Source organism: Anas platyrhynchos, chromosome 2 (genome assembly GCF_047663525.1).
Source record: "Anas platyrhynchos isolate ZD024472 breed Pekin duck chromosome 2, IASCAAS_PekinDuck_T2T, whole genome shotgun sequence".
NCBI lineage: Eukaryota > Metazoa > Chordata > Aves > Anseriformes > Anatidae > Anas > Anas platyrhynchos.
The window spans coordinates 35,824,199-35,846,581 of record NC_092588.1 but is presented as its reverse complement, the minus strand read 5'-3'; the positions used below and the strand labels follow the sequence as shown (position 1 = coordinate 35,846,581).

General features: G+C 39.2%; 2 protein-coding genes across 18 annotated transcripts in view; one reads left to right on the top strand and one right to left on the bottom strand.

Moving 5' to 3' along the window:
• The window catches only part of CSPP1 (centrosome and spindle pole associated protein 1), a 61,004-nt gene extending 44,085 nt beyond the window's left edge, over positions 1-16,919 (top strand). For all 16 annotated transcript variants that reach the window (XM_072034556.1, XM_072034555.1, XM_072034549.1 and 13 more), the window contains 9 exons: positions 387-453; positions 1,805-1,925; positions 2,660-2,805; positions 3,934-4,074; positions 9,119-9,159; positions 10,463-10,526; positions 13,991-14,100; positions 14,490-14,640; positions 16,030-16,919. In XM_072034556.1, coding sequence (XP_071890657.1) covers positions 387-453; positions 1,805-1,925; positions 2,660-2,805; positions 3,934-4,074; positions 9,119-9,159; positions 10,463-10,526; positions 13,991-14,100; positions 14,490-14,640; positions 16,030-16,256 — 1,068 coding nt within the window. In that variant the 3' untranslated portion in view covers positions 16,257-16,919. The remainder of the gene's footprint in view (positions 1-386; positions 454-1,804; positions 1,926-2,659; positions 2,806-3,933; positions 4,075-9,118; positions 9,160-10,462; positions 10,527-13,990; positions 14,101-14,489; positions 14,641-16,029) is intronic.
• A 2,079-nt stretch (positions 16,920-18,998) lies between these two features.
• ARFGEF1 (ARF guanine nucleotide exchange factor 1) overlaps positions 18,999-22,383 on the bottom strand; it is a 92,255-nt gene continuing 88,870 nt past the window's right edge. For both annotated transcript variants that reach the window (XM_038173595.2, XM_038173596.2), the window contains exons 38-39: positions 21,698-21,815; positions 18,999-20,430 (exon numbers count right to left, since the gene is read on the bottom strand). In XM_038173595.2, coding sequence (XP_038029523.1) covers positions 20,266-20,430; positions 21,698-21,815 — 283 coding nt within the window. In that variant the 3' untranslated portion in view covers positions 18,999-20,265. The remainder of the gene's footprint in view (positions 20,431-21,697; positions 21,816-22,383) is intronic.

Sequence of the window (22,383 nt, the reverse complement as noted above, 5' to 3'; positions counted from 1 at the left end):
GTTAAGACATGACACAGTGCAATTTCAGAAAATGTTTTAAGTCTTATTATTTAAAACTGTTGTTTTCCCAATATGTTACGAAAGTTCTGGAAGAAAGTTCGTTTATTTGTATGTCCTTGCAGCACTTAGTATAGCTGTGTCCAGATCTCTGAGTAGTGTCTTGTTAGTATTATCATAATGACTTGATTTATACTTTTAAAGTTCAGATTTAAAAAACAAAAACAAACACAAAATAACCCTACATATTAACAACCTGTAAGGTTACTATTCTTTCTTCTAGTAACAGTGATAGTTAATATGAATTGGACATTTTGTTTCCTTATTTTATGTCTGTTATAGTTGTTTACTTGGACACATTAACATTTCATATTCATTATGATCACTAGGATCCTCCACCTCCAAGGGTTCCTTCTCCACCTGTCCCTGCTAGAAGAAACCAGTTGCGTGCACTTGGTAGGTATTGCCTTTATTGCAAGTTCACTTTCTATTACAATTGAATTGGTCTCAGTTACAATTCTCATTTCTTTCCCTCAAAGGAATTCTTAGGAAGTTTTTATATATAACTATGTATTTATTATATGACTTCATCAGGAAATATTTTTTCTGTTTAAAAACAAAACAAACACTCTTTGATAATGGAGTAGTGATCGTGGTAAGTACTGGAATCTTTCAGTGAGGGCTGTGGTGACTGGTTCTGTGACAGAACATTGCAAAATGGGAGAGTTTTGTATTGGCTGAGTAGTGGATTAGACTGACAGTCTGTAGAGTATTTCCTTCCTGATTTTTAAATTCTCCTTTCCTTCATTTATCTGCCTAATTCCTCTTTGCTTTCACCGGTAGTTTTAAAATTTAGACATGCAGGGAGGATCCTCTTTGCTCTCTCCTGATATGTTAGTTATATTGGCAAATAGTGGGTGAAAAGCAGTATTTTTTCTTTTGATACTTTAGACTTGTAAAAGCTAAAAACCACATGGAATATGAGTGTTGTCCTACAGATGCAGTCAGCACCTGGGTCCATTGTGGGGAGGATATGGCTCTTCCACTGTACAGTAGGAAAAGGGGTTCTCAATACAACTCGTGGAAATCGAATGATAGACCATCTGTCATGAAAGAAATTAAGAAATACGAATTAACATGTGTTGGAGGATTTAAGCTAATAAAACTTGCTTTCCTGCTAGGTTCTGGGTGTGTGCTAAAAGACGGTTACAAAGATTATTTAGTGTTATTTAGAAAACAAGGAATTTGTAGAACTTTTAACTTTTGAAGGAATGCTGTCCTGACTGCAAACAGACAGCTTAGACACAAAGTAGGCTTAAAAAGTCAGCATGAACACACACTAAAAGTAGGTGTTGAAGTCAGAACTTTTTAACAGTTAAGAGATAGCACTAGGCAGATCAATCTCTCTCCCTTAAACTATCTCCTTAAAGTGGGAGTCAGGAAACAGAAATGGGTTTTATGTGCTGATACCACCTCAGCTCCTGTCTTCTGTCTCTAAGGACTGTACGTTTGCTAATAGCAAAATAAGGCTATTTACTGGCAAAACCACTTGCCTCATAGCTTTTCTTGTTTGAAATACAGTAAAAAGTGTCTATTGAAGTTGGGATGCTTTCTGCTGTTGTGGTGATCTGGTCCTTCTGCTGTCTTAAAATTCAAGCTCTGCCCTAATTTCTAGTTTACAAAATGCTTGTGTTTATATAATCCTTGTTTTAATTAACAATTTACCAGATTTTTTTTCACCTCACACTTCTGAGGTAGGCAGAAAAGTGTCTCCAGCACTTTTTACATTATTGGTGTTAAATTCCAGAGGAAAGAAAGAATGTGATAAATGAGTTATCAGAGATGAGGAAACAGCTCCGTAGCGAAGAGAGGCGGCTGCAGGAACAGTTGCTAAATGTGGCTAGTGATGATGATATACCAATTACGCGGTAAGAATTTCATCTTAATTTTTAAAAGTTAGCTTTTGCACAGTAACTCAAAGCTACTCTATCTTGGTAGCTGGTATTAGTTGGCTAATATACACGAGTGAAATGAAAACATAAGGGCATACGTGAACTTGTATAGAAAATTCTCTTCATTTTTCTAACGTATGGGGTTGGTTGTATTTTCCAAGAATCTTTCTAAATTTTAGTGTAAGAATGGCTGTACTGGTAACACTGGAAGTTATAGTAGTCTTAGAGAATGTTCCAAAAACAGATGTCAAACGTAGAATTTTATTGCATTACCTTTCTTCCTATAGCTTGTATCTGGAGTCGTATTCCTATGACTTGTATCTGGAGACTGCATTATCTGATGAATAGCATACTGCTGTGGAAGTACTTATTTCCTTCTAGAAAATCCTGCCTCTTTGATTTAAAACTTTTTGGTTTGCTTCCAAAATGTATTAGGTAATCATACCAATTAGTTGGAAAAGACTCATCAGATCAGCAGTATTAATTCCATTCCATAAAGAGGACTTTTTTCATTTGTTTCAAGTAGATTATTCCTTCTTATAATGCAATATATAGTGTTGTTATTTTCAAAATTATTTTCTTGTTGCAATAGCTGTATTTAAGGAATTATACTAAATGAATAAACTATATAAGTAGTATTAAATTATGTTTTCATGGAATTTGTGAATATTACGGTTTTAAACGATATTTTGTTTTACACATTTTTCAAGTGGGAAGAGAGAGAAGAATCCAAAAGACATATTTGAAATGGCCAGGCTTCGTCTGCAGGCTCCAGTAAGGCGACCTTCATCAAGGGATGCACAAGATCCTGTCAATATACAAAACATCTGGGATTTTAATGAGCTAAAATACAAAGGTAGGTAGATCTTCTTGTTGAGGAAGGAAGGTTGTGAAACATCCGTTATTATCTTCCATGCTACCCAGTGTTTAAAGACAAAAGCCCAAAGCAAAAACCAGCCACTTCACGGCTTCTGCCCATACACGACACTCTGTGGACAGCGTTTTGTATGTGTGTGTCTCTTTGTGTGGCCATTTCTTCAAGTGTCTGCAGTTTAACTGTTGATATATAGATACTGCACCATGAGATGGTGGCTATGGCCAGTCACTGCACATCCACCTGACATTTAGTTGATGGGGAAACCTTTCAGATTTTTTTTATTAGCATTTGTTGGCACACTGTATGTGGTCTTCTAAAGAATGCGTGTAATTTTGGTTGAGAAATGTTTTTTTCTTTTATAAAATAATTGTAAACTTCTATTAAGTTTGGATTTATAGAATACCTTGGAAGTTTTGTTAAATTTTTATTATATGATTCAATCAAGTCACGTAAAATTTATAGTTAGATTTTTAGACACACTCTAAATTTCTAATGCATTCTAGATTTTGGGGGAAGAAAGTATTACTCTTTTTCTGTAAGGGCCTTGTAACTAGATATCACATCCTGAAATCAAACAAGAGCTCAAGCCCTTTCAAGTGAAGGTATGTTGACCTGCACCTCTTACAACTATCATAAAGAGTGATATGTAGTGCTTTATAACACTCTGGGAAAGAGCACACCCACCCTTCATTAGTTCTGCTTCTGGAGTTGGACTATTTTCCTGTCATGTACATGAGGTCCAAAAGAGATTTGGCATTGTAATATAGAATTATCAGTTAGGACATGCACTTAGCTTCCAGTCCTTGCTTCATGGATTTATTATGCATTTGGTACTGTGATGTTACTGAAAGTAGAATGAATTTGATTTTTACTCCCCAACAAAATATGATTCTATGTAACTTTATTTCTACTCCAACAGAAAAAAAAAATATTTTTGGTATTGTAGTAAAGTTACAAAACTGTTGCTAGGGTGGCTCATCATCTTGGTCATTGTCACCATTTAAAAAAAATGTTTCTTATGGCTTTGTATCTGTATATGCTTCTTCAAAGATGTTTTTCAGAAGTATTAGTTTAAATCAAAATTTAAATTTCCTGTTTTGGTTCTAGATTCTGAAACGCGCATAGGCTTGAGACACATGTACCCTGACCCTCCAAAAGATGATCAGACGCTAGAGATTCAACAGCAGGCACTGTTGAGGGAGCAGCAGAAGAAACTTGACAGAATGAGAATGAGGAGAGAAACAGGAGGTAAGGAATGAATGGACCGAGATAATTTCAATGATTTTGTTTATTGTTTTTGTATTTGGTGTTTAAAAAATGCCAGCTCTACTTTTATTTCCTTGATGTTCACTGTCAGCACTGCAATACAAAAGAGGAAAGCACCAGAATGCTGAAATTCTGTCATAAGGTAGAGCGTAGAAGTATTGAATGGCTTTTTTTAATTAGTGTGACTGCCTACTTCTCCTTGCTTCCCTGAAAGTAATTTAACTACCTTTTTGTGTTAACTTCAGAAAAATGCAAGAGAAAAGTAGGCTGGTAACTATTTCATAAGGAAAAATGTAGAGCAAAAAAATCTATGATTTGTGATAGAAGCGTTAGCAGGTAAGTTGATAAGTTCCTTATGGCATTTCTTCAGTTCTCACTGAAGAAGTAGATGGTTTTGAAACTGAATTGGTTAAATTGCAGCCAATGTGTCTCTTTTTCCTGCTTTTTGTAACATATTAGATTTCTCTTATTTTCAGTCATGATTTCACTGCTTCATAGTTTCAGAAATCTGTATCCTTAAACAGGTTTTGCTTTAGAAACCACGCATAAGATGTCATTACCGGCTTGAGGTTCTGGAATTAAATGTTCCTTGTCTTGCTTGACAGAAATCATCCTATTATAATAAAATTTTAACAGCCTAACATAGTAAAACTTTTTTTGTTGCATATAATGAACAGTAGTGAAGAATAAATGTAATGCCCTGCTCTTGCATGCTTTGTTTAACTTCAAATGCCGTGTTCATTCAGATATCTTTTACAGTTGTGAAAAGAGTAGTATCCCAAGTTATTTTAGATATTCTTTAAAAATAGCATGAAAGTTGCTTCAGCCTTTCCAAAAGTTGTAGTTGCAGCTATACGAATGACACTCAAAACTGATACAATTCAAGATACAATTTCTCAGAAAAGGTTTGTCTGGGTATTTCACACCGGCCCTACTAAATTTCTGAAAATGAAGTAAGTTCATTTCTGTGGCAAGTTAGCCTTGTCTAGCAGCTAACTCCCACCCAGCTCCTTTCCTGCCAGCTTTCTGCCTCACCCCTTGCCAGGATGGGGTGAGGGGAAAAGTAGGGAAAACAGAAAGGAGAAAGCTTGATCGTTGCGTGAGGACAGGGAGATGGCCAACCGGTTGTTGTTACAGGCAAAACAGATCTGTCTTGGGGGAAATTAACATAATTTATTATTAATTCAATTAATTCAATAATTTATTATTAATTCAAATAAATAAATAATTACTAAGGTGGGGCAGCAGGAAGTAAATGATAAACATTAAAGACCTTTATGGAATACGGAAAATTGTGAAGTGTAAATATGGAAAATACTCAGAAAAGTTGAATGCCTCTTACTATCAGTCATGTTTGAGGCTTGATGGTGGAGTTACCAGTTCATAAACCCATAGGTGAGAGAGGTTAACAAAACCAGATACCAAGATGTAGAAGGTGAGAGTTACTTGAAGGGTGTTTTATTTGGTATCCTGGTGAGCATTGCAGGGCGTCCTGTTTCTTGGACGGAGGTTTTGGTGTTCAAGTGATGTGTCTAACACTGCTAAAGGTGTAATAGAACATTGCAGTCTCAAGTAAGTCTATCTGTATCATCATCTGAGCTGATTACAAGCTCTCTGGTATCACGTAGCATCTAAATTTTGTGTATAGGGTTGTCTTCAGTCTTGCCCTTTCTTGGATTGACTGAAACGATGAAAAAGAATTGGCTAGCTTTGGCTGAGAACTGTGTTCTTGTTGTGGTTCCGCTCGAGTGGGCAGCCGAGCTCCACCACAGCCGCTCTCTCACTCCCCCTCCTCAAAGAGAAATGGGGAGAAAATATGTGAAAAGTGCTCAAGGGTTGAGATAAGGACAAGAAAATCACGCAATAATTATTGTAACGGGCAAAACAGACTCAGCATAAGAAGATAGTAAGATTTATTGCTCATTACTAACAAGCTAGAGAAGTGAGAAACAAAGGAAAGAAACCAAAAGCACCTTTCCCCCCCATCCACCCTCTTCCACCTCCTTCCCCCGAGCGGCGCAGGGGAACGGGGGAATGGGGGTTATGGTCAGTCTACAGCACTTCTTCTCTGCCGCTCCTTCTCGGTCACTCTCGTCCCCTGTGCTGTGGGGTCCCACCCACGGGATACAGTCCTTGATGAACTGATCCGGCGTGGGCTTCCCACAGGCAGCAGCTCTTCCAGAACTGCTCCAGATATGGGTCCGTACCATGGGGTCCATCCCTCAGGAGAAAACTGCTCCAACCTGGCTCCCCTATGGGCAGCAGCTCCTGCCAGGTCACCTGCTCCTGCGTGGGCTCCTCTCCACGGGCTACAGGTCCGGCCCGGAATCTGCTCCGGCAGGGGTCTTCCACAGGTGGCAGCCTCCATCGGTGCAGGGCCACCTGCTCCACCGTGGTCTCCTCCACGGGCTGCAGCGTGGAACCGTGCTCCACTGTGGTACTCCATGGGCTGCAGGGGGACATCCTGCTTCACCATGGTCCTCACCACAGGCCGCAGGGGACTTCTGCTCCGGCGCCTGGAGCACCTCTCCCCCTCCTTCTACACTGACCTTGGTGCTGTTCCTCACTCCCTTGACTCTCCCAGCTGCTGTGTGGCGCAGCGTTTTTTCCCTGTCTTAAATATGCTCTCACAGAGGTGCAAAACAACATCGCTTATTGGCTCAGCTCTGGAAAACAATGGGGCCCTTCCTAAACATGGGGCAGCTTCTAGATCTTTCTCACAGAAACCACCCCTATGGCCCCCTGCTACCAAAACTTTGCCACGTAAACCCGCTACAGTTCTTGATTTTTATTTATTTATTTTTCTCCATTTGAATATTTTTCAATAGGCCAGTCTGAGAAGGCTTCAATCTAATGTTGTCTGGAGAGGAACTTCCACCAGCTAGAAAGCAAATTTGCCTTTTTTCATTAATTTTAAGGATGAGCAGTCATTTTAGACAAAAGCTGATGCTAAATGGGTAATGCAAGCTTGAATGGTTACAACCTAAACAGGCATTTCCTGCAACAATTTAGATTAGTTACCCAAGCAGCTGATTTTTAACATGACTTTCCACTGATGCTTGTGGAGGATCCTTGAGCAGCCTTTCCTCTCTCTCAATCTCTCTTACAGCTTTACAACATCATTTAGCTTTATGGCCTGTCGCTGTGTACTGAGCGAGGTAATTAATTAGTTACCGTGTTATCTCTATATTTCCAGCTCATTTTCCTCAGAGACAAGTTCCTCATCTTCCCCTCACTGAAAATAGATGAGCGGTTTTATTGTCTGATTTGAGGCAGAAAGGAAGATGAATTAAAGCAATATGTGGTTTTGTACTGTGGGTAAGATGCCATATTGTAGGCTGTAGTGGCAGAGGCTTGCCTGTTTTCCTACGCTATATGGAAATGTCCTTTACCTTACATGCTTACTGTTATGTTTTTCTTTTTTTTTTTTTTTTTCTCTTTACATTACAAGAGAAATATTTTGACTGTTGGTGGAATCTGAAAAATTAGTAATTTTTATATGCCCAAAATATTTTTAAATGTTTGGTATTTCTCTATAAACAAGGCAGTCTTTTTTTGGTCTTCTGGATGATTATTTTTTGAGGAGATGAGAGAGGAGGCACAGGTTTGACATAGTTGTACTGAAGCTCTGGGCTCTGCTTGACTTAGGAGTGCCTTAGCAGGAGCGGGCTGTTGGTCAGTCCAGGAGGAGTGAGAGCCAGCGTGCTGTGATTTTGCGATGCTAGACAGGGTCAGGTACACACTGCGTAGATTTGCTAGACAAAGTTGCAGGAAATAGGAAAGGCATTATAAAATCTTCAAATTAAATATTTAAACTGTAGTTTCTCCTGTTGCTTGGGCTTGCTCCTTTATATTTCCAGTCTGCATGAGATCCTGTTAGGTTAACATTCAAGATGGTCACCTGTGCTCTCCAGACTGGGGATTTTTGTCCTTAGACAAGTACTTTCCTCTGTGAAATGATACGTATGCTAGGGAAGGGAGGATAATGTTTATTGGACCTAGTTGGAAGACCTAGTACTTGGAGTTCTTGTGTACGTGGAGTTCTTGGGAAGTTTAAATTCTGTCTTATCTGGACTTGGTTAACCTGGTGTGCTTTCTCAGTTCCATGTTCTAGTTGCATTGGGATTCAGCAGGGTGCAGAACATGATTTTATTTAATTTTATTTTAAAAAGTCTTGCTAGCTGTTCAGCTGGTTATCTTTTAAGATGCAGTAATTCAAATAATAAATGAGGATCTTAAGGTCTCAGTAAATGAAACACGAGAGGGTAAAACAGAAACCCAAGTGTTCATGCAGCAGACTTTTGCACCTTAATGTGTTGATTTGATGGTTTAGGCCATGCTGCCATCTCACAAATAGACATTTTTCTTATTATTTAGACAACACTTGGACATGAACCATCTATAACAAGTGTTTACAGCATTGTTGTAAACACAGCACTGAACCAGTTCTTACTGTTGCATTATAGAGAACTTTTTTTCAGGAATCAGTACAATTTTGTGGGATTTTAAGGTTTAATGAAGCATAATTCTGTCTTCTAAAGGAATTAATTTCCAGTAGTAACAAAAATAGTTATACTTCCTTCTGCTGAAAAATGTGTTTAAAGTCAACAAACCAGGTTTTGAGCAATGTGAGAAATGGCTGATTTTGTTAGCTGTGAGCCACATTGTTCTGGTGTGAAAAGTGTGCTTGCTGATTGGGAGAGACTGATAAGTGCAGCCCTAACAAGGGTGCACACATGCCCAGCACGCTCAGAAATAATATACTACTGAATTCTGTTTGATTTTTCTGATACTACTTAAATTGACATAAGGAAACTGCCATGAACATTGCATTCAAATGTTTTGAAATGATTCATTAAAATATACAGAATTCTTAAGAAACCTGTAGTAATGCATATATATATATATATATATATATTTGTAATATTACAAGTTTTATCAGCATATTATGTTTTGGTATTAACTGTTTTGTTTTTTTTTTCCAATATTATGATTTTGTCCCTTGTGCATGTGGTTGTTGATGAAGATGATTCTGCTTCTGGCTGCAACCTACAAACCATGGGACTGGTAAGAATAAGACAGGTTTTCTTTTTTTTTTTTTTTTTTAAGTCATATTACTTTGTTTTTTTTCAAGTGTGAGACATAATGGTTAAATTCTGTGGCTTATATAGAATTTGGAGGAAAGAATAACAGGCAGGTAACAAGACAGCAAGACTACTTATTTCTCTTGCTTGTTAATACAATGAATAACAGCTTCTTTACGTTTGATGTACAAGTTGTTTATCTTTGTATACAGAGATAGTTCAATACTCAAACTTTTTAAAATATTCATCAGTACTTACTTTGTATTCATGTGATCTGGGGGCGTGAATTAGTAGCAAAAGCCAAGCCAGTAGCGGTTGCTGTGAATTTGGATGACTCAAGTGATTCACACAGCAGTAAATAATTAGACTTAGTGTCTCAAATTAGATGTTTATATTCTGATGTAGTGAGAAGAGCACAATAAAGTGCTGTCAATTTGGAATTGTTTTTACTAACCCAGCTACAGAACAGCAGAATTCAGTGGTGTTTCATGGGATTGTGGGACCGTGCAAGATAAAAGACTGTGCAATAGCCAAGCCATTCGCCTCAAGGATAATACTCTAACCATATACAGAAGGGGAACGTTATTTAAATAAAACCCAAACCTTAATGCATTTTAAAGTTGTAAATTACTACCTGGAATTCTTCTTTGGAGCAATGATTTACTATAACAATTTTCTCTTGTTCCATTTCCTCTGATAGTTTCCATTACTTTGATTTTGGAGTGATTTTCAATATAAATTTTCCTAGTAGAATTCCTGTAACAAATGGTTGCGACTCTGCAATGAGCTGTAAGCCATGCTCTTAAGTGCTTGTTATTACTACACAGATATTTGCTATTTTAATGCCAGAGATTGTATGTGGTGGGATTAGTGAAACATAAGGAATCTTTCTTCATTTGATCAGAAGTTTGTACAAACCTAGGAAGCTGTCTTTAGGCTTGCACCTAGCATTGACTTTTCTAAAACTCAAGCAGAGTGACTAGGGTGCATTTATTGGTGGACGTGTGGGTTACACAAATCACAACAGTGGCCGTGTGTAGATGGTTTCAGCACATGATGTTGCTACAGAAAGTCAAAAAACTAATGCTTACAGAGAACTGAACTATATTTAAAAAATGCATTGTTTTATAGCTATGAAGTAAGGCCTTTATAGCCTACAGAGCACTGCATAGCTGCTATTTATTTTGCAGGGCTTCAGCAAATGTTAAATTTCTATTATTTATCATTAGGCCTCCAAAAGACACAGCGACATCTGACTTGGCATGTTTTCTGTTTCCTTTTTGTAGTTCAGAAATGACTCTGATGAGTTTTTGAAGAATTCCCTGCTGGAATCTGACAGCGCTTTTATTGGTGAGTTTATAGCTCCCTTTAACTGTGGGATGATGCATGTACAAACACGCCGTTAAATATAATGATGTTTCTCTACAATGGTTATTGCTGCTTTAAAAGTTGCAGTGGGTACAGCAATTGTGATTTTTAGTGTTAGAAAATTACTACTCCACATAAAAATGTAGATCTTTATGGGGTTGTACTGCAATAAATTTGGGTAGATCACGCCTAAAATTAATGGTGCTGCTAAGTAGGCTTACACTACTTCATATCTTTTCATGAGAAAGCATCTTCCTTTGTAGTGCTCCGATTGGGATCTTAGTTTTGTTGAGGAACTTTATCTGTTTTGTTTTTGTGGGTTGTTTTTAGTGGGATTTTCTGTGTTTTGTTTTTTAACTAAAAATCAGAAATGGGAAAAACAAACAAACAAACAAAAAAAAAAACAACAATCAGCTGAGGTCTCTAAGTGATATTTTTCCATTAATAGGTATTACAGAGCCTTGAAATTCTCTTCTGTCTTCTATGGGAAATAATGTTGCAAGGCTTTTTATTCTTTCCTGTCGGGGAAATGCAGTTGGTTCCTGCAAAAGCTTTTTACTGAAACTAGATATATTTCCATATCCTGATGATTATAATCTCTGCTTTTGCTTAAGAGCAGGATTTTTCGTTTGAAAAGTATTTCTAGCAGGTGCTGGAGTACACAGCAAAACCTGGCATTAGGAAGGGCTTTCAGGATATTGCTTTTAGACTTTTCTAATGCATTTGGTTCTCTCTTTAGTCTGCATTAGACTCTTCAGATTAGGCAATACTAGTTGTTATCTGCTGCCCAAATGCTGAAAAGGTGTTTCCCTTGATATGAGGGTCTGGAATCCGGCGAAATATCCTGTGTCTAATAGTAGCCAGAAGAGGTGCCTGGGGAAGAATATGAGGAGGGCAGGCGTGTAGTGGCATTGCAGAGCACTCTTGAGCCTCAAGTGCTTCATAGCTGAGGGGCTTCCTGAATCAAATGTGTTTGCATTTAGTAAGTCAACGAAAAGCTGGGTCCTCAGCAGGTTGCTTGCCATGAATTGGTATCAGCATTTCTGAATTCCTGTGGCCGTTTAACATCAGCAGCATGGTGTGGATGAATTTCCATGTCTGTCACTGTGTGTCTTGTGTGAAGCATCTCCTTTCATCTGCTTCACCTGTGCAATGTGGTGCTCCCTGTTCTTTTATTAGCCGCTTTCACAAAGGTTCATGGATTTTATAGTCCTCATTCTTCTCCTCCTCCTCCCTCTCCAGTTGATTTCTGCAACTTAGTGAGGTAGTGGAATTAATGTAGGATACTGTTCACACTTCTTTTTTTTTTCCATAAATCGTTTATTGGTGTTAAAAAAAACGTGTTCTGTGGACACTGACAGAAACTTTTTACTCTTTGTGTTATTTGGCTTTTAAAAACAGGTACTGAAAATTTGAATATGAATCTGGTGACTTCTGTCCCTGAAATGAAGATAAAAAAACCTGTTGTTATCAGTAGGCTACCGGCTCAGTGAATTGTGCTGACGTTTTCTGGGGGCCTTTTGGGAAGCAGTTTTACTTGGGGTGGATTTTAATAATGCTTTTCTTTTCCTAGGAAAAGCAATAACACTTTTTTTTTTTTTTTTTTTACACGAGATTAAAATATACCTCAATTTGGTAATAGGTAACAGCATCACAAATGAATTTATCTTTCCTACAGTCAGAAATCTTAATTGGGAATAAAGAGGGTTACCAGTTTTTTCTTTTTTTTTTTTTTTTGGTCACTTGAAACCCTACAGTTCAGTAGTGTTAATGCAGTGATTTGAAAGCATGGCTGCACAGCAGCAGGAAAGATGCTTAAAGGACCTAGTAGCATCTTACACTGACAAAGCACTAGGGGTAAAAATAAATACTTCCGTAGCTTCTACTTTGTTTCTGTTGTGACAAATTCACATGCTTAAACAAACTGTTGTACTCTAATAGCACTGTCATGTTACCTTGTGACTCGAAGTCTGATAAATGGATTGTTAGCCATGTACCCTTCAAAATTATGCTTTGTGCTCTGCCTCCGGTGAAACTGGGGGGGAGGTAGAAGAGGAAAAGGGACTAAAATCTTTATTTCTAGGAGAAAAAAAAAGTGATATGAACATTTTTTTAAAAAATTACCTGTTTTTGTGTCTATGAACATCCTTGTTATTAGTAGAGATCAAATTTGTTTTTCAAAACATAAGTATTGCAGGTTTTAACCATTAAAAGTTAATTTCTAAATTTAAGTTGAAGGTTATCGAAACTCGTGAATAATGAAATATTTAATGTTTCATCACAATTTTATTTTGAAATTGCTAACAAATGAAAACAAACGTTACTTCCATGGTTGTGGTTTATTTTTAATGTCACAGTGTCCATTAAAAAAATAATAATTTAAGACAAACACTGCAGAATTGTTCTTTAGTGTGTGTACATCTATCTGTATGTACATAGATATTTATCTTGTTTTTAACTTTCTGTGTCATACTAGACTAAGAGCCTTCCCAAAAAAACATCATTTCATTGTTACACAAAGTAATTGGTGGCAACAGGTTCTGTTCATGCAGGATCCTTCCTTCTTTGTGGAGGCTGTGTTTTACTGGGGTATGAGAAGCACTGAGGTAAAGCATGGAGCCTGCTGACTGCACCCAGCCAGCAGCAGAGCCACAAACCAGCACTCAAGCAGCAGTTCCTGGTGCAGGAGAAAAAAACACTGTTTCAAACAGTTTGCATTTGAATTAGTTTCCAGAATTAGTAAAGGGAGGGGAAATCAGCAAAATAGTGTGAAGCAGAGACATCACCTTTGGCTTCATTTATATTATAAACATGGATTTAACCCCGCATACCACTGCTGTCATGTGAGATGTGATCAAAAAATTAGGATTTCTTTTTTTGTATGAACAGATTCTAACACTTTATTCCATGAAAAGCCAGGATATGACTAAGATGTGATTAAGGAACTGATTACATTACCATAAATCCCATGCAACTTACTTACATGCATAATTTAGTACACTTGTAAAGCAAGTGCATTACTGAAATGCGTTGCTGATTTCATTCCACCCAAACATTCTTGCCATCTGATTATATCTTTTGTGCTGTCAATTTGCCTCGTGTTCTCCCTTGTTCTCACTTGAGCACTCATTGCTTTCATGAAAGGTCTCGGTATAAACAAGATATGGTGAAGTCAGGCACTGGATTTGTGGGACGGGAAATGCCTGGTCTCTGTGGAAGCTATTCCTTGCCTTTGCTTGAAGCTCATCCCTTGCTGCTGTTGTGCTACCTTGGTCTTTTTTGTTCCTCTGGGTAGCACCGGTGCCATGCAAGAAGTCCGTGTTAAATATGTGCCTCTGATACCTGTGGTTAGGTCAAGCACAATACACTGACCTGTTTTGAAGCATAAATGGGTTTGAACACTGTAGAATTTTGGTCTCTTTGAAAATGATTTCACCTTTTTGCAGGTGCTAATGGAGAAACATTTCCAGCCTTAGGAGAAGTTAATTTATCATCACAGCCTGCACCTTCTGCAAGGGAGAGGAGACGAATAAGGAAGAAAGCATTGGAGTGCACTGTAAGTATGATAGCCAGATGGACTTAACTAGGCAGGTAGAGCACAAATCTAACTTGGTGGGACAGCTCCTGTGATTCCTTAGTGGCTGGATGATACAGGTGCTTTTTAAAAGGACAACTAGCTTATACATGTACATTATTGTTGTGGTATAACCTGGTGGGTAGCTGAGCACCACACAACCATTCACTTAACTCCCCAGGGTGGGATGGAGGAGAGTCATAAAAGGTAAAAGTGTGAGAACTCATGGGTCGATGTTAGGACAGTTCAATAAGAAAAAAGGAAAAAGGAAAGAGTAATCAAAACAAGTGATGCCCAATGAAGAAAATTAACTCTATCCCAGCCAAAAGCAGCTTTACTGAAGGATTTGTGCATGTTTGTGTTTTCTGCAGGAAGATGTTCCACGAGACCAGACCCCGTTGCTGCAGCCTGACAACTTCTCTTTGCACTCCAACTTCAGCCTTGATGTCGATCAGATGAAGGGCAAAAATGAGGAACGATTGCGCAGACTGACTGAACTCCAGCAGAAGTCTGCTCACCTAGGTATGCTCTGTGCCTTAAAGCTGATGTAGGAAATGCTAATATTAAGTAATTACATTAGCTAGAGGAACAAACATTAATATATGGCCTGTAGTTAACAGGGAGCACCCGCCTCAAACAGGAATTAGTTACAGAGTGCTGTACCTGTTGCAAGAGGTTGCCCAGTTGCCCAGAAAATTTCAAGAGTATTTAAGAGTAAATTTAGAAGAGCAACTCCTGTCTGATCAGCCTGGACAGGACTGTGGTACTGACAGGACTTCTACCTGTCCTGTGGATATTGTACCTCATGTGGCACTGTGTCCCTGCTACCAGGAGGATGTGGATATCCAACTATGTAGCTGAAATGCTACTGGAAAGAAATCAAACTTCTGACTGATGTTGACAAGATGCCCAGCCTTTAATTTAGCTGATGCAATTTGTGCTAATGAATTCTTTCATATGAGACAGAAAAAAAGAGAGATTTTTTTTTTTTCAGTAGGGCAGTTGCTATGCTGTCTAGGTAATTACAGTATCAGTGTCCTTTTTCTAAACTTAATGAGAGTGTAGATGCTGGCAGGTTTTTTTTTTTCTGATTCTGTTTCTATGGGTACTCTTACAACCAGCTCATTTTTTTTGTTTATTATAGCCATTTTACTGTGATTTTTCAGTTCTTATAAAAAAAAATAACAAACACAACCCAAACCACCATTCATATTCATTGCTTCTGTATTCTAAACAAATGTATTACCCGAACCCTTCACTACTTCTAGTCCATCCAAACATTTTTGCCTTGTGAACTCCTTTTGCTTCTCTGCCCTTGTTCTCTATCATCTCGTCTTTATAATTGTTCATACTTCCAGCTTCTGGAAAATTTAAATAATTACTTTATCTTAGGATGCTTTTCAGAATGGCTGTGCCTTAGTATTATTAGCTGTGCTGGAATGTGATGTGTACATTCATTTGCATTTATGCTGTTTACCAGTGTTAAAATACTTCTCTTTCTTGGGCTTAAAGAGGCTGTCTCTACAGGAGTGGCTGTAACACTGTAATTTAATGGCTTTATATTTATATATGCATACATACACTAGCAGATTTGACTCCTCTCTGCAAGAGGAGGCTTTAGGAAAGCAAGAAGTCTGCCAGGTGCACTCCAGTTGCCTGTACCTGCCCCATGTCAATCTGACGTGGGGAGGAACGGTTGGTGTTAGCCATGGAAGGCCTGCAGGATTTACCGACTGCTGGGCCCATTCCCCGGAACATCTGAAATGCACGTTAAGTAGAAACAAATGTCACTTGAAGGCATTATGCCTTTATTCCATTCCAGATGACCTTGTTCAGTGTGGCAGTGATGTTGTGACAAGCTGCATGAAGCTTTTTCACCTTCAGCATACGTTTGCTGCCCTCTTTCCCCAGGTGACAACATTTCCTTAGGGGACACGGATGACCTGTTGAAGCGCTCTCCATCCAAGGACGGCCAGCGGCCTGCTTCTGGTGACTCCATTGCAACAGAGCCCTGGCTGCGCCCTGGCACTTCAGAAACGCTCCGAAGGTTCATGGCCGAGCAGCCGAGCCCAGCAAAGCTTTCCCCCGAGAACACGCTGCTGCTCAGCTGGCAAGGCCTCTCAACCGCGCATGGCTGAACCAAACCCGCCTCGACACCAGCTGTGCCTTTCCATTGGGAACGGACTGTCCCGGCCCATCACTACTGCACTTTTATGGTCTCTCGTAGGGGTAGTTCTACTTCATGTAAATAGTGGGGAGCTCTCTGTGTGTAATTTAAATGATAGCAATAATGAAGAAAGAGAAGCTGCAGCGTAATGGAGACTCTCAGAGCAGGGATGTTTACGCGTTACATCACAGTGGAATTGGAGTCATAGTCCAGTGGTTTTTGCACTTTTTATTCGAGTTAGTTTCAACCTCAGAGATGATTTACCAGAAAAAACTGTGTGTGTGTGTGTGTGTGAATTTGATATTAAATCAGAGTTATTTTTTAGCTTTGTTTATAGCCTAACTCAAAAACTGTTTGGAAAGAGGAGCCCAGCAGCAGGGGTAGAGGTTAAGCTTTTACCAAAAGAGTAAATAACTTGTGAGGAGGGCACTTGCTCCTTTCATAGTGATGAGTGCCTGCTCTGCTCAAAAGGTCAGCAAACAGTTTTATGGAAAAAAAAAAGTCTATTAGCATTGTATCGTATGTTTCTAACTTGTTATGTGCTGGAACTGCAGATAGTGTTGCATATATTTAATTTATGTTTCTGATTTAAGAGTTAATAAATTATTTTGTTATTAAAAACTGTGAAAGACAACTTTAATTTTCATTTGTCACTTGCTTCAGCTTGCTGTTACTAATGAACAGACTAGAAGGGTGAGGCAAATCTTCAAAGCAGCAGGAGAAACCACATGGAAATGGTGCTAAATAAAAGCACGGATACAAAGCAAGGTGGCTCTGTAGATGGAAAGTTCTAAGAGTTCTGTAAACTGAGAATAAAGGTAAGGATGGGACTTCTCTCATGGTTAGACATTCCTGGCCACAGGCTAAAGTATTGACCAGCTAAAGACAGAAGCGCTTTGTAAAAATTATGACACTTTTACTAAAAACGGTTTCTTCAAGCCTCTGTCCACATACCGAAAGGCCAAGGCAGTTCTGTGATGAAGGCAGGTAACAGATGCTTGCTGTGAGAGAGGCTTGCTTAAGGTCGTGTTGCCAGGCTGCTTTGTGCATTTAGCATGTTCCTTCCCAGCAAGAAGTGCATCAGTGTTACTGTTACTCATCAGCCCAAATGCTTGTCACAGCCATCAGTTTGGGTAGGACAGCAGTGGCTAGAAACACATCTTACTAGCATAACCAAAGACCCAGGCCAGCATATGTATTGTGTACATCAAGGCTGCCTGATTCTGAATTTCCCACAAAGGTAGGAATCCCAAAATAAGTTTAAGCAAAAAGAAAACTTTTTACAATAATCAGAGTCCCTCATGCTGAAGCCCACCTTACATGTCTCATAGGTCAAAATACATCACGTGCCAGCCTTCCCCTGAGTTTTGATACCTGCTAACTCTTCAGGTGCACTGCAAGTTGGTGTGAATCAGTCACTGTATAACCTCTTGGTCCTTCAGAAAGGATCCTCCCCAGCTTTCCTTCACCTTTTTCTGTGTGTCAAAAGTTCAGTTACTCTTGCTTGTCAGGATTTGAGAAAGAAAAAAGTAGGGAAGTCTACTCTGCAAAATAAATGCAGCTACAACTCCCTGACCTTCCCTCCAGTTCAGCATGAATAAAACAGTATTCCTGACACCCAGCCCCCTTTGCTGATAATGACTGTGGCCATGAGTTTGTAGAGAGCTGCAGGTTGAACTTGAGAGGCAGAGTAGCTCATACAGTTTTGGCACTTCAAGAACTAGAGAGGTAGGCAGAACAGTAATAATACAGGGGGTTCTGCTTTCAGCAAACAGAAGACTAAACAGCTATTAGGCATTTTCCATTCAAGCAATAAAATAAGTTAGGGCATGAAAAGGCCATCTATTTAAAAACCATTACTAAAACAGGAGCTGCACAAGAGAACAATAAAGCAGTATGGGTTAAACGAATAAAACCCACACCAAACTCCAGTAGCTATTGTACTCATGGGCACTGCATGCTGAATCTTGACCACAGATTTAAACAGGAACTAGGCAGATAACATGGCTAAGATACACAAAGGGCTGTTAACAGTGCCCTGGCTACCAGTATTAAGAACATCTTCGTAATGGTACCAAGAACACAGTTTGGTACAGGCATGAGGGACAGGACAGAATTAGGGATGGGACATTTTGGACTTGCTCTAAAAATTACCAGTGGTCACTCGCAAACAGGTGAGCAAGACCTCAGGTCCGGCCCAGTAAGGTGGTTTGAAATTGAAACATTACACAACAAATTGGAAAATAATTAAAAAAACAGCCCACTAGGACAGACTGTTCAATTAAAATTAATTAAACTCACCTCAGTTCTCCAAGACCAAGAAATTCAATTTGCTTTTGCTCCACCCCAATTAACATTATGAGGGAAGAACTACTCACAGGTCATACCTTTTAATTCCCTTCACTGGCTCCTCCAGAGCTATTCCACTGAGCTGCTTATGCTTGCTTTCAGAGCCTGCTCAAACGTGCTACATTTCCCTTCCCTCCTCTCTCAGTTCAGCAGGGAGAGACAGATTCATCCCATGCTGAGGTCAGGCTCCCTCACCTACCTTCTCAGTCTCCATACAAGAACTTGCTGAAAAACAACCCAATTCCACTTTTACTTACAAACCAAAACACCCCCAATGGCTGGGGTTTGGTCCTTGGAAGCATGAAAAGCACAGGAAGCTATAAAACAAGTGCTGTGGGTTAGCCTGGTTTTGATTGCACTGATGAAAGAGTTCAAAAACTTTATTGACCTATAACCTGATTAGAATATGCCAGATGAGAACCAAATATTGTACAGAAAGTTGTACAGAATTTTTTTTTACATAGAAAACTTTACATATCTGTACCATATACATTTTGTCCATCTGAAAAAAATTTCTACATCCATTGTAATACAGAATGCTTGACAATCTTGTCTTTTAACCATCAGAGCACAATTCACAGTATGAATACATTGCCAATAAATTTAACCATCCCCAAACCATGCCAGATTTGTTACTTGAATATATTCAACATTAAATTCTGTACATAAGAGTGAAATCTACATCAAACAAAAAACATGTGACAGCAGACACAACCTAGACTTGTTTGCAGTGATTCAAGTTCCAGTCCTTGAAGGATCATCATTTCAATGGCTCATTATATTGAAAAGCCCTAAAACAAGTATATTACAGGTAGTTATGTCAGTCGTGATATTTCTACCTCTGTTCTTGACAAAAGTCAGCAACACTAACTGCTGGGCTACAATGAAACAAAAACAAAAACAAAGAAAATCACAACCCCAAAAAAGAAACCCAAACTTCTAGTGCATTTGGTAAACAATAAAGTGTTATGGGTTTTCAGCAAATCAATAATACAGAAATAAAACAATTCAGGAAGAACTGTATAGTGTTAGAGAGTTTATATTACAAACCTGCATCTCTGTACATTTTTCACAGAAGGATGATTACCAATGTCTCAGACAGCCTGAGTGTGCAAAAATCTTAGAATAAGAATATCAGACATAGTTGCTAAATATCTTTTACCATGAACAATAATCTCCATTTTCTTTTCACTATAAACATTTTATCCTTCAAAATACAGCTCTCCTGAGTTGTACTTCTTGCAGAAGCTCAAACCTTTACATATATAGTTCTTTGGGTACATTTTCCTTTCACACCCTCCATAAACATCTGTTGCTATACTGCTGTCTAGGACAGTAAAGGATATTGCAGCCCGTGCTGACGAGAGGACTGTGCTAAAAACCGGCTCTACGCTCAGCATGAGCCAGGTAAGAGAAACCGATAGAGATAATCCATCAGGAAATAAAGGGACTGGAGTGTTGCAAGCCTTAATTACAGTTGTAAGCATCTGTACCATTAATCCTCGGATACACACTGCCAGACAAAGAAACCATTGTTATGGATACCCAGACAGAACGGCTCAGCTACCTGGTCCTTTTATTTAGCTGAGGAGTACAAACTTCTAAACAGAGCAATACCCAGTCACTCTCTGCTACTGCTTGCTTATTGCAGACTCTTGTTCTGAGGGTTGGGATATCTGAAAAACCACACCAATCCGCAGAAAAAACCTTCGCAGAACAGCTCGAAGTTCAGGAATAAGATCAAACTGCATAATTTCACACAACAGGGGATAGTAGAACGATGCATGAGCCTTGAACTGAGGAGAAAACAGACAGAAGTTATTCTGATGCATCAATACACCTCAGAAGCCCTGTTCAAAGTGAAGAATTTTAAATACCCTCCCAAGTCGAGGTGAGAAAGCCACAATGACAAGCAGAAACATGGTTATAACTGAAGCTGGCAGTGCTAGAATAAGACGGCTGTGAAGCATTTTGACAGATCGCACTAGTTACACACAGTTCCCTACAAATCCTCGTTCTGCAAAGGAGGAATTTTTTCCTTATCAGTTAAGTTTTTTTGTTGTAGTTGCCCCCCTCACTTAATATTTCAGAAAAGTTCTGTTAGAAATTGAGGGAGATCTAAATACAGACTTATTACAGCGCTCTACTCTGCGCTGGTGCGGCCTCACCTCGAGTACTGTGTGCAGTTCTGGGCACCACAGTATAAAAAGGACATGAAACTGTTGGAGAGTGTCCAGAGGAGGGCTACGAAGATGGTGAAAGGCCTGGAGGGGAAGACGTACGAGGAACGGCTGAGGGCACTGGGCCTGTTCAGCCTGGAGAAGAGGAGGCTGAGGGGAGACCTCATCGCAGTCTACAACTTCCTCGTAAGGGGGTGTCGAGAGGCAGGAGACCTTTTCTCCATTAACACCAGCGACAGGACCCGCGGGAATGGAGTTAAGCTGAGGCAGGGGAAGTTTAGGCTGGACATCAGGAAGGGGTTCTTCACAGAGAGAGTGGTTGCACACTGGAACAGGCTCCCCAGGGAAGTGGTCACTGCACCGAGCCTGACTGAGTTTAAGAAGAGATTGGACTGTGCACTTAGTCACATGGTCTGAACTTGGGTAGACCTGTGCGGTGTCAAGAGTTGGACTTGATGATCCTTAAGGGTCCCTTCCAACTCAGGATATTCTATGATTCTATGATTATTTAATCCATAATTGCTCTGGAGAAGGTCAAGGGGTCAACATGTAACACTGGAAGCAAAACCAGGATTAATTTCCAAGTACTTTGAACAAAGTATCAGCCACTAATCCTTCTCCTCAGCATAAGGGGTAAAAGCAACTTGGGACACACATTTAAAGGATTTTAGCATCTTTACAATTTTCTCAGACACGCTTTATTATACTACTCACCACATCCCAATTCTGCATTGCAATTACTGGTAACCATCAAGTGCTGTTGCAATGCAGATGTAGATTCCCACAACACTGCCTACAGAGCAGCAGGAACTTTACAAGTATGTGACTGTGTGTGATGAACCGGTCTTGAGCTACTTATTACCTGAATTCCAAAGTTACTTACCCTTTCATCACTTATCTTCAGGACTTTAGTCAAAAATAGCAGTAGCAGATTAGTCCAGGCTTCCCGATGACTTTCTGATGTAAGAGTGAGAAAGTAACTCAGAGCCTCACTGCAGACACTGGAGAGAAAAGACAAAAACTAGTAAGTAACATTTTATTTTGAGCTCTACTCCAGAGCGAGCTTTGGCATTTTAACTACACCAGTGTAGAGCACTGGTGTGCAGCAGCATCATTTTATGAAAAGTACTGCAAGCCTGACTAATATACTGATAATATACGGTGATTTTGCTCAACTGAAAACCAAAGTCTTAGGACCTCACTGTTTGCAGGTACACTTAATGAGGAGTATTTAAATGCATGTGACAAAATGATACGTAGACTTTAAAAATTAAGCTCATGCTGATGTAATTAGGTAGTTTTTCAGCTTTGCTCCTTGGTCTCTAAACCTTAAAATACTTCCATTGTTACCACCATGGTTTCAAGCCCTCTGTTATCCCAACAATTGCTTGAAGGACTTTGTAAACTAAAAACATTCAGATGAACCTTAGTATTCAAACTCACAAAAAAGCAACAAGACAAAAGCCTCTGTGTGCCCATAGGCTCCTGAAGGCCAGTGCTCATTTCTACAGATGAAAACAAACAGCATCAGTTCCCTAAAATTGCCGAGGTTTACTTAAAGGAAAAAAA